The sequence below is a fragment of the Amyelois transitella genome, chromosome 2 (assembly GCF_032362555.1).
Source record: "Amyelois transitella isolate CPQ chromosome 2, ilAmyTran1.1, whole genome shotgun sequence".
Taxonomy (NCBI): Eukaryota; Metazoa; Arthropoda; class Insecta; order Lepidoptera; family Pyralidae; genus Amyelois; species Amyelois transitella.
The window spans coordinates 8,945,620-8,967,481 of record NC_083505.1 but is presented as its reverse complement, the minus strand read 5'-3'; the positions used below and the strand labels follow the sequence as shown (position 1 = coordinate 8,967,481).

The 21,862-nt window shown below is 35.1% G+C and overlaps 1 protein-coding gene across 5 annotated transcripts in view; it reads left to right on the top strand.

The window, feature by feature from the left end:
* LOC106133546 (uncharacterized) overlaps positions 1-21,862 on the top strand; it is a 113,383-nt gene that overhangs the window by 54,006 nt on the left and 37,515 nt on the right. For all 5 annotated transcript variants that reach the window (XM_060946867.1, XM_060946875.1, XM_060946863.1 and 2 more), the window contains 2 exons: positions 6,914-6,972; positions 8,327-8,387. In XM_060946867.1, the coding sequence (XP_060802850.1) occupies positions 8,341-8,387 (47 nt within the window). In that variant the 5' untranslated portion in view covers positions 6,914-6,972; positions 8,327-8,340. The remainder of the gene's footprint in view (positions 1-6,913; positions 6,973-8,326; positions 8,388-21,862) is intronic.

The window sequence follows — 21,862 nt, the reverse complement described above, 5'->3', positions numbered from 1 at the left end:
TCCATCACAAGAAGATTAATATAGCACATAAAAATGATAATATTAAAAAAAATCAATAACAACAATGGTGGCATAACCAATCTTAGTTTGTTTACGTATACGCATTAGTGATATAAGTGAATATTTGTTTACGTATACGCATTAGTGAATAAGTCGAATATGAATGATCCCTGATGTAAGATACCAGTTGCAGTAATTTCTTAACCTTCCCACTTCTAAATCGTGGTCACAGGCGAACCCAAGGAAGCTGCAAGTGGAAGTGGAACGCTAGTAATTTCATCCGTAATTATAGAAAAAAATATTTATTTCACTTATATTTGTCAAAATCTGTTGATAAAATTAATATCAGAAACAATATACCTATTGTGTAATTGCTTGTGCTGCCATCTATACTAATTCATTAGTTTAAATAGTGTATACTCTGTGCACATACTTCGTTTGTTAAAAAAAAAAGAACAAAAATAAATGACAGTTGATTTCGTGTAGCATTCAAGTGGTTTTATTATAGGTTATGGGCAATCGTTTTCGCTAATATTTCGCAGTATTTAGTAGTTTATAACAAGAATTTTGGACATTTACAAATGTTATAAACAGTTTACTAAGCGTAATAATCTGCTACGTAACAATTCGAACAGTAATTTGTGAACATTTTTGCATAGTGACTGACCGGTGTGTGGTGTACTGTGTGGACAATGGCAGCGGCAAATTATATTGTCAATGTGCCGAAATTGCGTGGACGAGAAAATTATAGTGAATGGTGTTTCGCAGCCGAAAATTTTTTAGTCTTGGAAGGCATGAAACATTGTGTTATTCCAGTGACAGATAAAAAAATAGAAGTGGCAGACGACGAAAAGACAAAAGCAAAGTTAATTATGACTATTGACCCGACCTTATACGTCCATATAAAGACAGTAAAATCATCGAAAGAACTTTGGGAAAAACTCAAACAATTATTTGATGATAGTGGTTTTACGCGACGAATTAGTCTACTACGGAATTTAATTTCTATACGCCTAGAAAACTGCAGTTCGATGACATCCTACGTTACTCAAATTATTGATACAGCGCAGAAACTAAGTGGGACTGGATTCGAGATAAATGATCTGTGGACAGGATCATTACTGTTGGCGGGTTTGCCAGACCGTTAAAACTATAGCATTATCTAGTAGTGAGGCCGAATACATGGCTATGACTGAAGCTTGCAAAGAAGCCATTTATTTAAAGAATTTACAATTTGAGATAACAAAAATAATATATAGTATTGATCTCTATAATGATAATCAAAGTGCTCAAAAGTTAGCGTTTAATCCTGTATTTCATAAACGGACAAAGCACATAGACATAAGGTATCATTTTTGTAGAGAATGTGTATCTAAGAAGATTGTAAATTTAAAATACTTGTCAACAGCTGAGATGCCTGCTGATCTGCTTACAAAAGCTTTGTGCTCGATAAAACATTATAAGTTTTTAAATAAATTAGGCATTCAGATTGTTTAACTATTATTATTGTTTATATTGTTTAGATATAGTGGCGGTGTTGATAAAATTAATATCAGAAACAATATACCTATTGTGTAATTGCTTGTGCTGCCATCTATACTAATTCATTAGTTTAAATAGTGTATACTCTGTGCACATACTTCGTTTGTTAAAAAAAAAAGAACAAAAATAAATGACAGTTGATTTCGTGTAGCATTCAAGTGGTTTTATTATAAAATCCTAAAGAAATTTTTAAAATAGTTTTTGTACCTAGATAAACTCGGAGATGTTATTTGTTCGCAAATTTTGTAGTTATTGACGCATTCATCAATTTGGAAACATTGAACCACGACAGAGGGTTAGGAACAGTAAACCCTCGTCAATTTATGGTTTCTTATTATCATTTGTTATCCTTTAACATAGTTATTGATTTAGCGTAAGTAAGTACTTGGATTTGAGTCGAGAGGTCCCGCGTTCAATCTTCGCTCAGGCTTTGATGGGAAACGAACTCTTCGGATTGGCTTTCGGGTCTATTTGAAAATAATTATTATTGAGCTAGTTACCCATAACATAAGCTTCTAACTAAATAATACAATTATTTTTATTTAACTACGTTTGTAACAATATATACTAAATATATTGTTTACACATAACACCTGGGGAAGAGAAAATATGAAGCAATTACATTGTTAATTACAAATGCAATATAATGAGATAGCTGAGCAATTGTCGTCAGACAGTAGACGCCTTGCATTTCGTGTCAAAGAGCCAACTCCCAGCGCAGCGCCTCACTGACGGCGCCATAAAAACTTTTACTGTCCCATTCCATGATGCCTCCGTCACTTTTATAGCCGAAAGCTCGCTCTCAAAATGTTTATCGTGATTCGCGAATCAACATACAAATCTAAAATTACTGCAGGACTCATTTGAACTAGAGTGTTATGTGTTCTCATATGTTTGTGAAACTATTATCTATTAATTGCTTGTTTTTCTGATTTCAGTTCTTTGTTATTTTTTTTTTTGTTTCCAACGGTTGGGGTGACAAAATACAAATAAGCTTATTCTTTATTAATATGTTTTACTTTGAACACTGAACCTATGAATTGTACTTAGTAAGCTTCTCCTAAAATTTAATAATTCATAGATTTCAAAGATTTGGAAATATTACAAACTATTAATGTTGGACCTATCCTCCGAATTATAAATCTGTGGGCCACTTTAAGCCCGAATGTATTAACCATTTTCAAACATTACCTTTTACATATCGATTCATACAACGATATTTTGGAAATTCTCAATCAATTCGATTCCAAACTTTGAAATGCTGATTGTTATAGTTTCGGAAGATGCCATTTTAACTTCGTTCGGTTCACGGTTCGCCGATCGATGTAAACTCTATGTAGGATTAACTCAAACAACATTTAGCTAACTTCCATCTCTATCAACTACTTGCACGTTCATATTTCTATCCCGTTCAGAGAAAATTAAACGATTCGATTAAGCCTCGAAATGCAAACTAGATGCTAATAAAATTATGCCATAAGACTAGTTGGTACGCTTAAAATTGTTAACTTAGTATTTACCGAGCGAAAATTTTGCAGGTAGTACTAGCCACTTCAATAAAGAGCGGTATCTAGCAAGGTTCTAGATAGAGCCACTCCACCTCTTACCCAAACGTAAAAGGCAACTAAGGGAAAGCCCAATAAACTGGAATTCTAATTGTAGGCGGGAGGCTAGCAAACCGTCACTATTTAAATTTAAATTCCATCATTAAAATGCATACAGTTGAACGTTGCCTTTCAATCTTTTTAAGACTGTTGGCTCTGTCTACCCCGAAAGGAATATAGACTTGACTATATGAATGTATTCCCAAAATGTGTTTTTAGTCTCAAGCAGTCTCTCGAATATAAAAATTGGAAAACCTTTTACAGATTTTATACTAAAGAATTTTTTTGAGTAAACAGGCTTTTAGATTCTGACAGTTGAGAATCTTCTATACCTAAAGAATAAATTTGCCGATGCTGATCAATATTTAGTTAACATTGTAGTTTTCAGACTCAACATATTTAAAAAGAAACGTTAATTTATCTTTGCTTCGTAAAATATGATTAGATTATTAAGGTAGACGTTATAACAATTTTACGTACCTAGATTTAAGTGTATAAAATATATATATATATATAAACAAACCTTTATTTTTGGTTCCAATTTAACCCTCAGAGTGTCAATTAAGTTACAACGTTACTCGAATCACAGGCTAAGTTCGAAAGAAACCAAGTGAATGTCATAATAAATGAATCCCGGTTCATTATTGTATTTAATTGACTCTACACCGAGCGTTCGTAAGCCTTCCACAATGACGATGCGGATATTAGCCTTTTTCAGCTTATTATTGTTCGAAGAAATTCCTCGTTTTGTTTTTGTTACGAGTTCAGTATATTTTAGGGTTCAAAAGAAGCTCTTAATTAAAAAGTAACTCTTAGAAGATCACTGTGTAAACTGGAATACTTTCAAAATGTCTACTTATATGTATACATACAGTCACGTCTATATAGACAGAGCCAAGAGTCTTGAAAATACTGATAGGCTATGTTCAGTTGTTGGGCTTATTGATAGAATTGAGATTCAAATAACGACAGGTTGCTAGCCCATCGCTTAAAAAAGAATCCCAAGTTTATAAGTATACTTCTTAGTCGTCTTTTACGACATCCGTGGGAAAGAGATGGAGTGGTCCTAACCATTTTTGTTTTGGTGCCGGGAACCAACACAGCACCAATGTAAGCAGCAACACAAATTTCTAGTTGGGTAGAATACATTGAAATTATATTATAAAGATGAATGATTTCCAATACCGCTACTTTTGTTTTTCAGTACGTTTTATCGGCACAATGAAATAAACAACGCACCTGTTAAAATTATTACTTTCAACAAACGGCCTCTCTTTTTATTATTCAGCTGTCATGAATTTGTATGTTTTATCACCTTTGTTCGAATTTTGTATCGAACAGAAAAAATATAACATCGGTAACGTTAAATGATAAAGAAAATAGAATCCTTGACCTACTTTGCTAAACCAGTGTTTATAGCGCAATCACATACTTGAAAGCCAAATCCTTAAACCAATGCGATCGAAGATCCCTTATTTGTTTACTAGATCGCAATTTCATTCGAAACTAGCAAATATAGGGTTCCGAAAATATTTGAATTCGTCTTAAAAAATGTTAATATTATAATTATTGCTTTTTACTATTATTCTCATATTATAAACTATTAGCTTTTGTCTGCGGCGTTACTTGCGCGCTTTTTGTTTCTCGCCGCTGCTTGCTTTTATGCTGTATTTTAATAAATTCATGAATCTCCTTCTTCTGTTATATTATTTAATTCAATATCTTTTAACAAATTATAATAAGTTGCAAATTGCAGAGTAAAATAAATGAAGTATTGCCTCATTACGCCGCCTCTCCAACAATGCTACATCTCAATTAATTCTATACCTTTAAAACCTACTGCTGACCCAAATGCACTTTTGTCTTGTTTTTAGTTCATACAAAGCTCGTTTAAAAAGGAGCAACAGGAGTTAAACGGGTTAACACACATGGACGACTCTAATAGCTCTCTATCCATTGTCGGGTGCTAACTGGGACACTACACATTGGCAATAGCACGAACTGCCGCGGGTAGTACCTGCAAACCTGCATTGTATTCCAGAATTGTTTATTTTACGTATTGTTCTGGACTGCTGACCTCTCTAAGATGAAAGTAAATGTAATGACAGAATCCTTGGATTTTCCTGAATATTGAATCCATTGTCTTTTATTTTATCGCCTATTGTTGTGGACTGTGTGTAGAGCGGTGCAGGCGCACGGACGTCGCTATTGTTTAATGAGATGAATAGCGCCAACAAGGTATCATTGATGGTAATTATTCTTGTGCCAGTTATAAGCCGTAAAAAAAAATTACACACGATTAGCACAAATCTCAGTTTTTTTTATAAGTCACGTTATTTTTCCAATTTATTTTAAAACATGTGTATCTGCACTGGTAAAAAATGTGAGATTTTTTTGACACTTACTCAAAAAATTACGTCTTAAAAAATAATCTTGCAGTTTCTTAACTTTATAGCCGCTACCAATATATTGACCGAGATGGTTCTTCATACTAAGTTTATATTGAATTTATCCCGAATGGGATACAAGATGTAGGTCGCGTGCCGGAGATGCTTTGTTCCGACTACTACCGTAAATTATCCACATTCTTGCTCTCCTTCATAACTCTCTCTGTATCGAAGCCTACTGTGTATCCGAAATTGAAAACGAATAATACTCTCCTAAAAAATAATTTTCACGTTTTTAGTCAAACATTACCTATTCAGCAATTCTTCATTGTTTGTTTCCACAGTCATATAGTATCTCGGAATATTCCGCCCACCCAAATATATTTAACTCGGTTACAAGAACCACACAACAGGTGCAAATAGCAACCTAGTGTCTTCCAAAACGTGTATGTCTGCGTTGACGTAAAGATGTCAAGCCTATTCAAAAATAAGTAGTAGTAAAAATATTTGTGTCTCATGTAATTGTCACTGTACACTTACAGTTAATTATTATTTACATACAAAATTTAGTATAAAATAAATGGGATTATCCTGTTTAGCAAGATTGTGATAAACTCTCCTGTAAATGATTTATATTCTGAACGGTTTAACCGTTCAGAGCCCCCTGCCTGTCTCACATTTTGCCGGTCATAAAGAGCTTTATTACAGCCACAGGTGTGGCGTGAAAAGCCGCAATTCTGACCGATCGTAAACGAGCTTTTATGTATATTCTGGCAACTCAAGGGAACTCAAACCAGGACTTTAAAGCGACTGTCCCATTGTCCGACCGATCCAGTGCCGATAAACCAATTCGATTATACAGAGTTGCAGAATTACTCATTCAAATGATTTGCAAACAGATCGTTTTCCATGTGGGTCATCCGTATCCGTGCTACTGGGACACAAATTAATGCGAAACTAGATCACTCGTCTTCCAATAAGAACGCTTTTTGTATATTTATGGCAACTGAACAAAATATGTGTAATAAAAAGGACAAATGGATGTGTACCTATAAAGGTTATTTTTACCCACAGTAAATAATTTTATGTTTTTCCGATTCCATAAAATAGAAGTATATTTATTTACCCCTTTTCTATCACATTATTTTTTAAACCAAGATAGTTAAATCGCCTCAATACGACAAGAGCTCATTATTGTAATTTAATTTTAAATATCAGTTCTTGTTGTTGCATGAATAGCAGAGCATAATTAAAATGTAACATTAATTTCCAAAAATAATATTTTCAGCATTGACTTTTCCTCTCGCGGGCGAAGTTCATTACCAAATAATGAAACTGAAAATTTCGGATATTTTCATGCTGGTGTTTTTTTTGTTTCAGGTTTCTGGAATGATCCAATCTAACAAACAACAATACCGACCACCCGACCGAATGAATAGGTGAGTTACTTAAATTATGTACTTACATATTATATTAGACTACATTTAGCTATCTTAATAATAAACCATTTATTTTTGTAAAAAAAAAAAACATTCAACGTCTGCTACGGATCATCGTAAACAAAAAATAAAAATATTTTATTTTAGTATTTTTTGCATGAATGAATGTTTCTCTGAATCGCTGACAATCCAATATTAGAATTCTTGTATTAAAAGAACATACAATTATTAGGAGTAACTTAAAGACAAAATTTAAATTTTAAGGAATCCAAATAGGTCAAAATATAAACGGTATTGTCCGAATATACATTTGATTTGTCTTCGACACTTCTGCAAGTGCCTTTAATAATAAAAGGTTAATGGCAAGATCGCGTGTGTGGCCAAATTATCACCAGCTCTTCACACGATACTACATAGCAAATGAAAGCCCGTCACTAATATTGCTTGTAATCCACTTAAAACTCCATTCTATCTTGTTAATGTTAGTCATTAGTGATTAACATGCAAGCTTTATGCTCGTCAATACAATTTCCACCATAACTTATGCTTCTGGGGCTGGGTATTGCGGCATATCATGATTGCGAGAAGATAATAGTACCTACTAACATGCTTAAGAAGAATTTCATATTATCCTCTTTAGAGAGACAAATAGCTTCAAAGTAGGTGCTCTTAAATTTCCATCGTGGCTCATTGTCTATCTATCGCAGGAGATGTCGCAATTTAAACGCTACAACGCTTCCACGCTGAAATGTTCTCAACTGGCCATCTATCAAGCTCTTTGCGAATAGATTGCTGATTAAATTGTTGAATCACCTCCTTTATTTTGGATAGAAATGTTGAGTGCTTCTAAAGATTGTTTTATTTTAGAATAAATTTATTATCTTGTATTAAATCTTTCGAATACTGTTTTTGGAGAGATTTTTTCTACCAAAAAGTTTAATTATGACCAATATAGTATACTAGCTTTTAACCGCAGCTTCGCCCACGCGGATTTAGCACCATCTACAAAAGAATGCAGGTTTCTTGCAAATCCCGCGGAATCTCCTTCTCCAAACTTTCAAGAAGATTGGTTAAACAGATAAAGCGTACAGAGGTTTTTCTTAGTTACCGCGAAAACAATTGAGATTTTTTACTTTGTTATTATAGCTACCAACGTTTGAAAAATTGGTAAAGTGGCTTAGTAGGTAATATTAGTTTTCGTGAATCAAAACAGCAAATGAGTCTGACAACATAATTTCGTGTATCATCCATCTTATAAATAAATAAGGACCGTCCTCAACCGTATTTAGCCGACGCAAAGATGTGGAAAGCTCGTGAATGTCCAGACATTAATGGATGGTCTGCTCTTTTTCAGGTCTAGGGCGTGAGATGGCACGCGCGGGCATGCTGCATAGGGGAGGAAAAAATGGAGCAGAGTGAGTACTAGCATCAACTCGTTATTATCATCGTCCGCTACTACAAATTTATTTTACTACTATAGTTAAGTGTTGTTCTCGCTATAAATTGAGGCAATTTCCTTTCTTGAAGTTGGTTGAAAGTTCATAGTTTTCAATTGACTAAGTATTCCTATATTTATGAAATATTCTTTAATGTATTGAAAATCTCCCAAACTTTGTACTATTTTTATTGTTGGAGAATTATAACTATTTCTAGAGCACAAGATCTTGAATCTTGAATCACAAAGATCTCAGAGGACCATCCATAAAAATGTATCTTATATATTATCATATCTACCATATTATATGATTTGTTACTCGTTACACATTGTTCTTTAGAAAACAACATTGTTCCGTCGTCGCTAACACGAAAATAACATATATCTCGTAGAAAGACACACGTTATAATAATAGAGTGTATTTTGCGAAATGTCAGCCTACGTCCCACTTACTCACAGATACATGATTCAGCACTTAACTTAATTGACGCATTACTAACATGTAAAGTAAATTCAAGCCTCTTTGGTTGACATATTTCAAGAAAAAGTCTTTACTCCTTATGTCCTTAATAATTGCTTAAGAATGTCATATATTATACAAAAAATTCACGCAATAAAAGTACTGCTAGGTGAACCCATGTTAATTTAAAACTTGAAGCGACACGTGTCTCTATTGTAGTTTATTTTGTATTCGCCATAAATAGAGCCACATAAATATAGATTGCCGCTTAGTAGCGCCGCGCACGATTGCCCTTATCGCGCGGTACTCGCGAGGGCGCGGCGGAAAGGGCGGCGGAGCGAGCGGGCGTCAGGTGCAGCTCTGATACCACAATTACTTATTTTCATAATTTTAATACCAGTCCTGCCGTCATGGCTTTTTCTCGCCTACTGACGAATTCTTGCTTATTATTTATGCAACACAATGGGTCATGAAATGGTTTTGTAAACATTAAGCAACTCTCTTAAAAAAGTTTTTAATTTTGGCAAACTTTTAACAAGGGAGCGTAATGGGTATCTTGGGGTTTAAAAGCATTTCGAGTGAGCAGTATTAAATAGAGCAAGTTTGTTAGCAATGCATCCTGTCTGAGCGGCGCGGTGTAGCTCTATACGTCTTGTCGTTCCACGTCGAACTTCACAGACAAGTCCCGGCGGAATTGGAATGCCGCCTTCCTTTGGTGTGGTTCGCATTCATTAGGGATTTTAGTATTGTCAACCTGCCAATTCCCTTTATCCATATCACATGTTTTATTTAATAACTGAAATATTATTCAGCCGTCGGCGGCTGGGTCCTTTCCCTCGTTAAGATCTGACGCGTAACATATTCGAATTCCATAATTGTGTTATGTAAACAAACTTGGAGCCTTGGTATGGAATGAGTGTGACTATATCTTGCATTATGTTTTCATGAGCGAAGTGTGGACCGACGGCGAGAAAGTTACCTTTAGTTTCAGGAAACTTTATCATTGACGGAGTGCTTGTGCCTTCGAGCATATAGCCTGGACAGCAGTAACATGACCAAGGCAAGACAAATTATATATATTACGGGGCACTTACAACAAATACGCACACGGATCTTGCCCTAATTATACTGATATACTTACGTATATCTTATTATATATATTATTTTGTACATAAAAATTCAAATTTCAACATCATCGTTATCATCATATTAGCAGTTAGGATGCCGTGCTACGCTGCGCTTTCCGGCACGTGAAGAAGTGTCCAGTGTAGACACTGGAGAACTTTTTTTACAAACGCTTAGCATTGTGGCAGATTTTACTCCACAGTTTTGTTTTCAATCTGTCGCAATTGCATTGAAATTTAAATAAGATCTATTATTCATTTTAAAAGTCTTAAGTGTTTAGAGTAGTTTATGTGGTTTTATTTAGATTACCTACATCTAGAGCTAGCTTTCTGTTCCCTCCATACTTTAGCGCCCGACTGGCCTTATTGTTAGTCCTCTGCATTTTCTCACCTCGCCTTGCACTTAACCGCCCAGGCAAACTTTAAATTGTTAGCGGCAACTTCTCATATACCCCACTAAACTTTATTTGTTCATTGCATACCATCTCAGTACGCCTGAAAATTCATTGGTAATTATTGCATGAGTAATTCAAAAAGTAAGTAAACAAATGCTAAATACATTTCGCTCGGATTTGAACTTTCATTAAAATAACTTATATATTTACTATGGTCTTGCTCGCGCATATTGTTACACTCGCAAATCCCACTTAAGCACTATATGTGTGTGAAATTTCATGGCGATTAGTCAAGCGCGAAAAGAAAACAAATGAAAAACACACACATACATACATATCGTCTTTACCCATTACGGGAGAGACAGAGCCAGCATTCTTGAAGACCAAAAGGCCACGTTTAGTAGTACGATGGAATGAAATTGAAATTTAAATAGTGGCAAGTTGGTAGCCAATCGCCGCATAAAGAACGCACAAACACAGTGTTCCATTTAACATATTTAAAAAAAAAAACATGATTTGAGTATGTTCTCTTTGTGTTATATAAATAATTGATCTTTACACTTGATCTCCCACGAGAAAATGGAAATGTTTCGGAGTTGTTTTTTGTGGGAACGCCTTGTAACGTATTGCGACCCACGGGTGTATGTAGAGCCGTCCAGCGGGAACACGTTATTTGATTTCATATCCGCCGGTGATCCGTCACGCCAAAGGCCTTTTCCTTTACGTAACTTATGATAATATTAACTCTTGAAATATATAAGGAACTTCACTACGTTGTAGCAAGAATTATGTTTTATAAAACTTAATATAGCCAAATATTTTTCATCAGATAATTAGATATATTTTTCCCAGAAAAATCAAGATAACATAACCTCAAATAAGTTATGTATGTACATACATATAATCACGTCAATATCCTTTGCGGCGTAGGCAGAGCCAACAGTCTTGAAAAGACTGATAGACCACATACAGCTGTTTAACTTAATGATAGAATTGAGATTCAAATAGTGACAGATTTTTAGCCCATCGTCTAAAAGAATAATCCCAAGTTTATAAGCCTATCCCTTGGTTGCTTTTTACAACATCCATGAGAACGAGATGTAGGTAGTGTAGGTAGGTAACGTAATATAGGACCACTTCCTATATTTTTTTTAATGGCCTGGCAGCCACACGGCACCAATTATTATTAGTTATGTACATATTTATTTATTTTTACCGTTTTGTACATTCTACTTAGAATAAAACCAACGTCGTATTATCACAGTCGAGTGTTTTCGTCGTAAATCAGTATCTTGCTTTTACACGGTAAAGAAATTGCTCATAACTTTGATTGGCCTCTCCGACTCGCAAGGTTCGCGTGACCCCGATTATAGGTCAATGCGGAATATTTTTGCAATATATGAATACATGCACATGCTATTAAATTCAACAATAAACATTCCAATGAATGTTTTACTGTTAGCAACCATGTTAAAATACAACATAACATACATTTTTGCAAAAAAGCTTTGCAGTATTACATTTTTATCATTTTTGTGATGTATAAAATATATACCTACGTTTTGCTTTATATGTAATATAAAACACATAATTTTATCAAAAACAAACTTTAATTTCGGTTGGTTAAATAAATGAGATCCGTAACTAACCCCAAAAAGACCGTTACGATAACATACTTCGTCTCTTGTCCATAAAATCTATTTTTACCTAATGATCGTTATTTCGAACCCTTGCGATTCTACTGATGTGACGATTCTTAAAGAAAAGCCACATTAACCATTGCCGGTCGTTTAGAAGTGGGTCAGTGTCCCGTAAAAGTTTCCGCGAATGTGGTCCGCCAGGCCATTACCGCAGCCGATCAAAGCCACCGCTCTAGCCACGAGCACCCTACACTATACGAGGGCTCTCGGAAAATCATGCGTTGTTTTTATCATATCATGTATCCGATTACTGTACAGTACAATATCTATATGCCAAAGCAAACGCGGTACTTTGAACACCAGTGAAAAAGCGCTTTTATCCAACACCTTCTGTAATGTTCTATTCAATGTGGGCTGGTTATTGTTGTGGTGGAGCTCTTGAAATTGAAAGTTCAGAGGTGAGGCGATGGGGTTTTGATAGCTGGATGTATCGGGTGGATTTGTACTGCAACCCACTCGATAAACTATAAATAAGTCGATAAAGCAGCTTGTAGGCGTACCTAAAGTATATTATTTGGGTAGAATCATTTAGTAGGTGGTTAGACTTATAGCTTCAATTTGTTTATTGTTAGGATATTGGTATTGTTATAAAAATAAGTAGTTCCACAGCTATGTTCTACTAATCGACACTCGATTATATTTTAAAGAAACATAATTTTCTATAAATGCTTCCACATTTCAGTTAACATAACGGATCTGATGTGACTACTGGAAATACTCGTAAATAATGCCTTCAATATCAGCACGTTGATCCGGTCTCTGCGGCAGACGTTACTGAATGATTCAACAAAACCGACGACAACCTGTAGTATAATTTTATTTGCTTTGCATTCATGCACTAAGCCGTCTGCTGCATAATTATTTTCAGTGTTTACTCCCATTAACACGGAGCTACGGGTGAAATCTGCTGCTTTTCCGTTCTACCACAAAACGTGGCCAGTAATACAGTACATAATTTAACGCTTAATTACTAACGTTTACTTCACTTTCCACTTAAATGAAATTAGGGTAATTAACATTTGAATTACACCTTTGTTACGAACGAATGTGTATTCGATTGTAAAATGAATAATATATAGGTAACAGAAATTAATAACGAAGATGACGATTGTTTATTACATTGCGCATAGGTAAATTGTGATTTTCTACGCATTTTCTGAAAGTGTAATAAAAGGTATAACGCTTAATATAGTTTTAACTGCAAAATTAAGGACGTCCTTTACTATCTAGAATCAAACGTTAGAATAAAGCTACGTAGTGGTGCTCTTATTTATTTTACCTAAGAAATGTATCCGTCACCGTAATACCAAAAGATAATAAAAGTAAAAATCCTTTTTCACAATAGGTTGCGAAACTGAGTTTCCATGGCGGCCGAAATCTCATTTACCTACGTGTTACAAGCACGACAGGAAATGCTGCTCTGACTCAGCAATTATGAGAGCAGCAAGCCGCTACCGCAGCCCTTGGTATTCTCTACCTTCATAAATCAATAGAAAGGCAGGCTAAGTTATCTACTCAAAGGAAACTATATTTTTGTCTTAATTTCAGGAAAGTCATGTTTTATGTACCATGTGTACCTAACACATTCAATAGACTATAGGGTTCATAATTTTGCTTTCTCTCACCACTTCCTTTTGTATGACACTATATAAAAATTCATTTTATAAATGGATACTTTATGTAAGAAGAACAGGGTCGCTCAGCATGTCGTCGTGACCGTAATACGTATTAAATGGCCGGAATACTAACACACGTCCACATCCACAATGGCACAATAAAAGTAAATAGGACAGGCATTTGCTTAGGTTTTCATATCGTCCGAGGAGAAAAACAGAAAATTAGCTATCACTGGGGGAAAATGCAATCCCTTTCAGGAATTATTATGTTGATTTTTATTATCACAGCGGTTTATTTTGGTGCGCTATTGGCTCAAATAATTTCATTCCTTGAATCACTCTTCCAAAAATTGACAATAGGAAATCCAGGGTTTCAGTACAGAGTAAACAAGTACAAGAACATCGCAGAAATTAGGTTATTGGTTACAGCTTAATTTGAAATATTTCTTTGAATAAGTATTTCCCATTTGAAACTGGAATGTAGGGTAAAACATTGTTCTGGTAATTTTCATATACAAAATTTTATTTTGCTTAAAATCGTGATCTACTCGTATCAATCTACAACAACTAGCTATAAATAATATACATAGGAATACATACATACAGTCACGTCTATAACCCTTGCGAGGTAGACAGAGTCAACAGTCTTGAAAAGGGTGTAAGGCCACGTTCAGCTTTTTGGCTTGATGATTGAATTGAGATTCCAATAGTGAAGCTGCTAGCCCATCACCTAAAAGAAAAATCCCAAGTTTATAGCCTATCCTTTAGTCGCCTTTTACAACATCCATGGGAAAGAGAAGGAGTGGTCCTATTCTTTTTTATTGGTGCCGGGATGCTTAAAAAAAATAATAGCATGTAAAAGTATAAAGGCCGTTTCGAAATACATATCTAGCGAAACGATGTTGCTTGAAATTTTATAATTACAGGTTATGAATTTGAACTGTGTGTGTTTTTTTATAGTTAATAAATAAATTATTTACACAGTTTCACCTGCTGGTAATTTTGGAAAATCTTAGCGTGCGCTTTAGAATAGCCGAACACGTACTCGTATTTTCACTCTTTATAATTCTATCTCAGTATCCATTTCTCACTTATAGACCAGTGAGACGTGGTCAAGATCCTCCCATCTTATTGGATAACTTACGCTAAAGATATATCATTACGTATGAACAATGGGTAACCAAAACGTGACCACAGCTCATTCCAGTTGTCGGCTAACCGTTTGATAGGAGTTTTACTTGTTTAGTAGTCGAGTAACCATTTAGATGTTTTAACCAATTCAAGTAAATCAATTAAAAAGCAACTATGACAATTAGGTTTAGTTGTAGCTTAGAATTTTAGGTATTAATAATATTACTCTAAAGTAATTTCTATAAATAGTAAATAGTTTTTTTTTTTCTGAATATAGTAATTGCCTGAAAGCTTTCGTTATAATTGGTAATACTGCATTATATTTGGAATCCAACCATGTAAAGATGTAATCACTGTGGATCATCGGTGTTCGGACATTTCAATTTCAATCTCACAGATTATACACGGGCATCCAATGCAATGGTAATATCCGTCATCAATTGCCAGCTTTTTCATTGCGTTTTCACTTTATATTGTTTGAATATTTTAGTGCAGACTATTCTTTTTACGTATGCTTCTTATAAACGAAGCATTTTAGTTTTTATTATCATTTGTCTATCAGTGAAAATCCCTAGCGGTATCTTGCTTATAAAGAGGTGATGGTGGTAAAAACTTTAAAAAGACATCTACGAAATTACGTACCGAGAAAACTGACAATATAATTATTAACTTTTTGAAGAAAAGAGCAATAAAATAACCTCAATATTCGACAAAGGCAAAGGACTGGTCAATTTGTTTAGGACGTCTCCTCACTTGGCTCGGATGCTTTTGCATTTTCATCGGAATTCATTCAGTCTTATCGGAAGTGTAAAATTTTCCTTTTTTATATACGACGGCAGCGCATATTTTTCAGCATGCTGAGCAAGAAACCAAACAACCCATACATAAAACCACGATCATCACACTACACAATGAATAAAATATTATGCGAATATTAAGTAGCGTACATGTTTCTTCAATGATGTAAGCAGTGATCATAGGTCGATTTTTATTTATGATATTTACTTTCGCACAAAAGGCGTATCTAATCTTAAATATTGAAAAATCTGTTACCTGCTGAAATACTTCAATACTTGCGAAGTTATAAAGAATAATTGGTGTGAATAAAATTCGATTTGTTTAATAAATAATTTTGCAAAACACTACTTTAACAAGATACATCACCCATGACGGCGGGGAAATCTATAAAATTGCGGTAAATATGCGCATAGTCTAGCCCCCACCTCCACACCTGTCAATTTCCATAATGGACTGATGTCGGCTTTTCGCTGACCAGATGTTATTATACCAGCATGAACCTTTGAAAACCCGGCTCGTAACACATGATACGCGAACGATACTAGTCCGGCCTATTGTTTTACTCGTGTATATCCATACAAGCCTAATTTGAATGAGATTACCAAATCCTGTATTTGCATAAATTAACAATGTAGATATTCGGTATCAAAACTGTATTTTTAAACTTAAATTATACACCAATATCTATAAACATATACATATTATATGTAAAGTTTAAAATTATAACTGGACTTCCCTCTTTTAAATATAAAATTAAACCCATGATTTATAGGATCGTAGCAGAAAAACCAAGAACAAAGGCATTTTAACGCATCTCAAGAGGTGCACAATAATAATTACACATCAAACTAACAAAGTAAACAAAAAAACAACTAAGTTACGGTCCTAAAAGGTTTATTCCCCGCAAATAATTATAAACTCGGGAACACTCAAAATAACGTCAGACGGATGCGTCCCTTCACCTTTTGTTTTCTTTTTTGTGGAATCGATCGGGAAAGTTATGCTGCACGGAAAGGTCGGACGGTCGTTGTCTGTGCCCGCACCGGGCTGGATGAAAGTGAAGGTCCCTGCCCCCCGCGCCCCCACACTTTGACTTCGGACCCCCAGGAACCGCAGACGAGGGAAAGTACTCGAGAGTTCTAACATAATATTGATGTTATTATGACGGGAAGTGCGGAATACACTGACTGTTTTATAAATATTTTATCAGCCAGCAGCAGTATTAGGTGACCCAGTTTACATACTTAAAAAATCAAATAACTCGCTATTAAATGTTTCCATGTAAATACTTCGTAGTTCAAAAAAGAACAATATTTAAATAGTAAACATAGAACATAGAAGGCCTTATCGCTTAGTTTATTTTCATGTGTAGAGTCTAAATTTAGCATGTCACTTCAGATAGTAATTAAGTTAAGAATCTATTTTAAAATATATTTTTTATAAAAAAGATTTATCTTGTACCTATTGTTTAAGAACTACTTGTTTAAACCAAAATTAACAGTGACATAAATAGTGTTTACGGTTGCTACTCATACGTTCTTACGAAAACACGCAATTTTCCAGCAGCTCATAAGTCTCGCTCACGTAATTGAAACATTATTGTTGCTGCTATGCTACTTGATAGTGCTGTAACCGCAAATTAAAAAGCGTAGGGAATGTATAACTCCTATATTTTCAGGTAATGTATCATAAAGTTCCCGTGAGTCCATCACAGTTCGTTCCCGATAACACTCACAGCCTCCAAGCTCTCCGCATGCCGTAAAAATACTTGATATATTAGTTGGAGTGGAATCCCTTAAAAAAAGGATTTTTTAATTCTGTGCCCTCTATATCTCGCACTGTTGTGGCGTAATTTAAAGCTCTCTCACTAACGAGCAGGCACTCAAGTAAGCTCTCCTGCGTAGCCGTTCCCAGACTAAGTATGATATTGTGATATTTGTAAGCACATTGTATGCTATGCGTGTAGAACAAGCTACCGACGCTGCAGGCTACATAAGCCGTACGCAACCCGCTCGCTAAGTTTTCCTCTATATCCTGCATAATACTCTCATTGAGTTTTTTCTTGAAACGTTCGCCATACGAATATATTGCGGAGTTGCTCATAAAATATAGTCGCATGCATGACACAAGAGAAGCTATCAACACATTTATCTTCTCATAACTTTTTACAGCAAAATCAAAATATTTTCACACGCAACCAAGTTTATACGTGTTGTTTGATATGCAAGTAAATGATTAATTTGTTAATAACTTATTTTATGTATAATGTTAACATGGTATTAAAACAAATTAATGTGTAAAATGTATTCTGGAACGTAGAATACTAAGCGCGGAGAACTGTTTTTTATGAATCACCTCACGGCCGCATTTTGCGGGTCTCAATACGAATATTTAATTTAAACTATATGAAGTTACCCAAAGGGCTAATTATTTATTCAAATGTTGATAAAGAGCTACCTACAGTCCTCGAAGGCAGCACAGGATGTAAGCAAACAGCGACGGCGGCGCGACACACTCAGACTCATGGCTAATTACAGGGGCGGTGACGACGACAATTTACTGGCGTGCCACTCAAACGCTGTTTTGTATAATTGTTATACTCGTCAGGTGATACAGTTATTAACCAGTTATGCTTTATTTTAACATATCAGTTTTCGAATTTATCTTTTTGGAAAAAGCTCATAGCCAATTACAACGGCTGATCTTCATCGAAATTTTTATTAAATGGTTTGCAAACAAGTTATTGAACCGCGATTTCTTTTTCGATGAATTGTCCTAAATCTGGGCAGTTCAGGGAAAATAATATGTGAAATTTAGGTAACTTTAAACTCCAAACAGAGTGGCGGTGACTTCGTCGTATTCAATTTTAACGATAAGAGCGAAGCACGTCAACACTTAACGTTTTACAGGTCGTAACGCGAGTTTCCATTAGCACCTGGCCGTCAAAGCAAGTGTGATTAATCTAATTTATCCGTTTGATGCCGGTAATTACGCCCTTGGGACAAATGTAGGCGGAGGGTGGTATTTTTTTGGCTACCGTTAACATAAAGTAAAAGAAAAACGGAGACTGTGTTCGTACTAGTGAAATTATTTGTCTAGTTAGGTAGCGTTAAATTAATCAATGGCAATGAGAATGGATAGGGACATTAGTTTACGCATTAAAAGTTTAAATGTTTTGTAACAATGTTGTTTAAATGAGTTCTAACTCATTGAAATCTGAATTACCACATTTACGACCTTATCAGATACTCGTATGTTGGACAAACTTTGTAAAGTGTCATTTCTGTAAACTTCTTAATTCGTCTTCGCCGCCGTCATCACTCACCTTAACGATCCACAAAACATTAACGTTTACTGCTCCTTAAGAATGGTTTAATTGCCCGTTTTTCTGAATATAATTGAAACATTTTCATTGTGTTTTCGATATGAATCTAATAAAAAGATCGGTCAAATTATTACCAATAAACTACAGAAACTAATTACACGAACCCTCACCGTTTTATTTATTCCCTGTAAATCTCAAGTTGGCCCGGGGTGGAATTGCAATTTGCGTCGCACGTCTTCGGATTCTCCCCTTTACACACAGATAATTAACTGCAGATAAGTACAACCATGGGGTTGGGGTGTGGGATCAAATTTTATTCCCAGCTTTTCAAATAGCGGCGAGCCGGCCGGTTCGAGTGCACAGCGATAGGGTTGGGACAATTTGTTGGGGCGGCTAGGTAAAGGACCGTGTTTATATTGATTTTTAAAATTATATCTTTGTCAGCGATCCTTTTTCTTTTATACTGATATTAATTCTGAAATATAGTTTTTAAGGACACGAATTTCTAAATGTTAAAACAGATCTTCCAAAATCTATTATAAGCTTACAGACCCACAGAGTTTCTGCCAGTCCCGCTGTCGCTACTTAAGCTTTCTGGTCCAATTTTTATAATGCTTCCATACCCATAGCCACCTATTCATATTCAAATTATCTCATCAAAATAATCTCTTTTGATATGTTACCCCATGATATCTAATTTGAATATTTATGATATTAAGGGATATCTTTTGTTTATGCTTAATGTGAGAGAAGCTATGAAAAAAGTGTATTTTCCGCTCAGGATCCCCCCAGTATTGTTTGTGGAATTAACGCAATACAGTGTCCGCCAGACATATAAATCACGGGGGTAATGCTGGTGCATCCGGTGTGTCTCCGATTACTGTCGGTACATTGCAAGCTGCGACATTGTTTATGCCGAATCGAGAGGCAGAAGAATCCCTCCTCATATCCAAACAGAAGCTGCGCGGCCTGTGCCCTCCTCGCGACAGCCGGAAAGAGGGCGCCGCCTTGTTATTTATTAAATCGCGGGAATTATTTTATCTACCTTCTGTATACTACCAAAATATTTACAAAGGAAAAATGCACACCTAAATGAATTTTAAATGTTTAACTGCCTTAGCCGAAAGGTATTACCGGCTGAACAAATATATAAATTCCCAGACTTTTTTAATTAATAATCGCATGGCCCACAACTCTCGAATTCTCGTAAAAAACCTGACCTTGATTATTGAATTTTCATTTACCCTACCTGGTTAAGGTTTTATAGATATGTTGCTGCTACGATTTCATGATATTACAAGATCGCGCATGCTTGGTGACGGCGAAGGGTTCGGGTATTAAAGGATGCTGGTTTGGTAACCCTCAATGTTATTAACGATTATTCTCTTACCAGACTCACCCCATGTTTGTAAATCGTTTTGTAAGTATTTGCTCGTTATTTATTGTTTAAGCACAAAATTGTTTCGTTTGAATTATATCGAGATTAGATTTCAATTTTTAAAAATGAGTACGTCTTTTATATTGGCTCATTTGCAGCATGCACTTTACACAAGTTTTCATGTGTCGCAATACGGCATTTGTAAACGGTTCGACATAGTTATATAACCAAGAAGAGCTGAATTTTGATACAAGGGAACAAGTTGTGGCAAAAGTTGTGTGTGACAAAAAGCATAGTTTTCATTGGCGCGCCGTCGCCTGGCTACAGTTCAATCGATATGAGACTGGAGGAGACTGTAACCGCCTAGACGGCCTTATGAAGGCAATCAAATCTAAAAATTAAATGTTAAAGAAAAATCTAAAAATTAAATGTTACATCATTGAGGCAGTAATGTTCAATCAATGAATCAGAACAATAGACGAACTACAAGGTAAAGTTTATAGAAAGATTTGCAATTTGAATAATATTCAGCAAGCTTTTTCAAGCTTGCTAAATCTGCAAAGACTACTGTAGAAAAAAAATTAATATAAAAATCAGAGCGACAATAAAAAGCGGTCTGTTGGTTATTGAAATATGTAGATATATTTCGCTACAAAAACAAAGCCACCCCAACTGATTGAGGCACGCAAAGCGCACACACACTGCCGATGACTGCCCACAAATGATTTAGAGCGAAAATTAAACTCTCCCCTGACTCCGCTGAATGCTATTAACGGAAAATGTTGAAATATAACCACGTCTGTAAAATGGCAAGAGCATTTACAACACCCAAAATTTTTTCACAAAATTTATTCGAGACTAATTTTAATTTTGTATAACAATGCTTAATTTTTTCGAACGTTTTTAAATCCGTATATAAATAATAAGATTCTTAGATCAGTAGGTATATAAAATTTACGTGTAAGATTATTTCAAAATTTTGCCTTGATTAAATGCTGGTACGTACTATACGTATGTATCGTACAACTAATGCCTTGAAGCACCAATTTGAGAGGATGCCTGGCCGCCCTAATGTCTTAATGAAAATCTCCGTCACTGCTCGCTACGATCAAGCGGGACCTAAGTTAATTTTCCAATTAACACCTCCAATCACAAACTCCTACAGGCAACAGCAAATCTTTGGTATGTATTACTTAATATAGATGAATTAAATTAACTTGACATTTTCATACTGTGATTTGTATGAAAAATTGACCTATAACCTTTTTAAATATAAATAACGTTAACAAGATATCCATTATTTTGCTTGTATCAAGTAAATTGCTTAGAGTAATTTAAAAAAAACTGTTCAACAGAAAAAACCTAATACACAAAAAACTTACTATATATTTTTTAATCACGACAGGAAACACCGCGCTACGTTTCCTTTTTATGCAAAAAGTCGCACCGACTTACACGAGAGTGTCAGAGTGTGGTCTACAGTTGATTTTATTTTAGCGGAACACATCGTCCCGCAAGAACTGTAAGT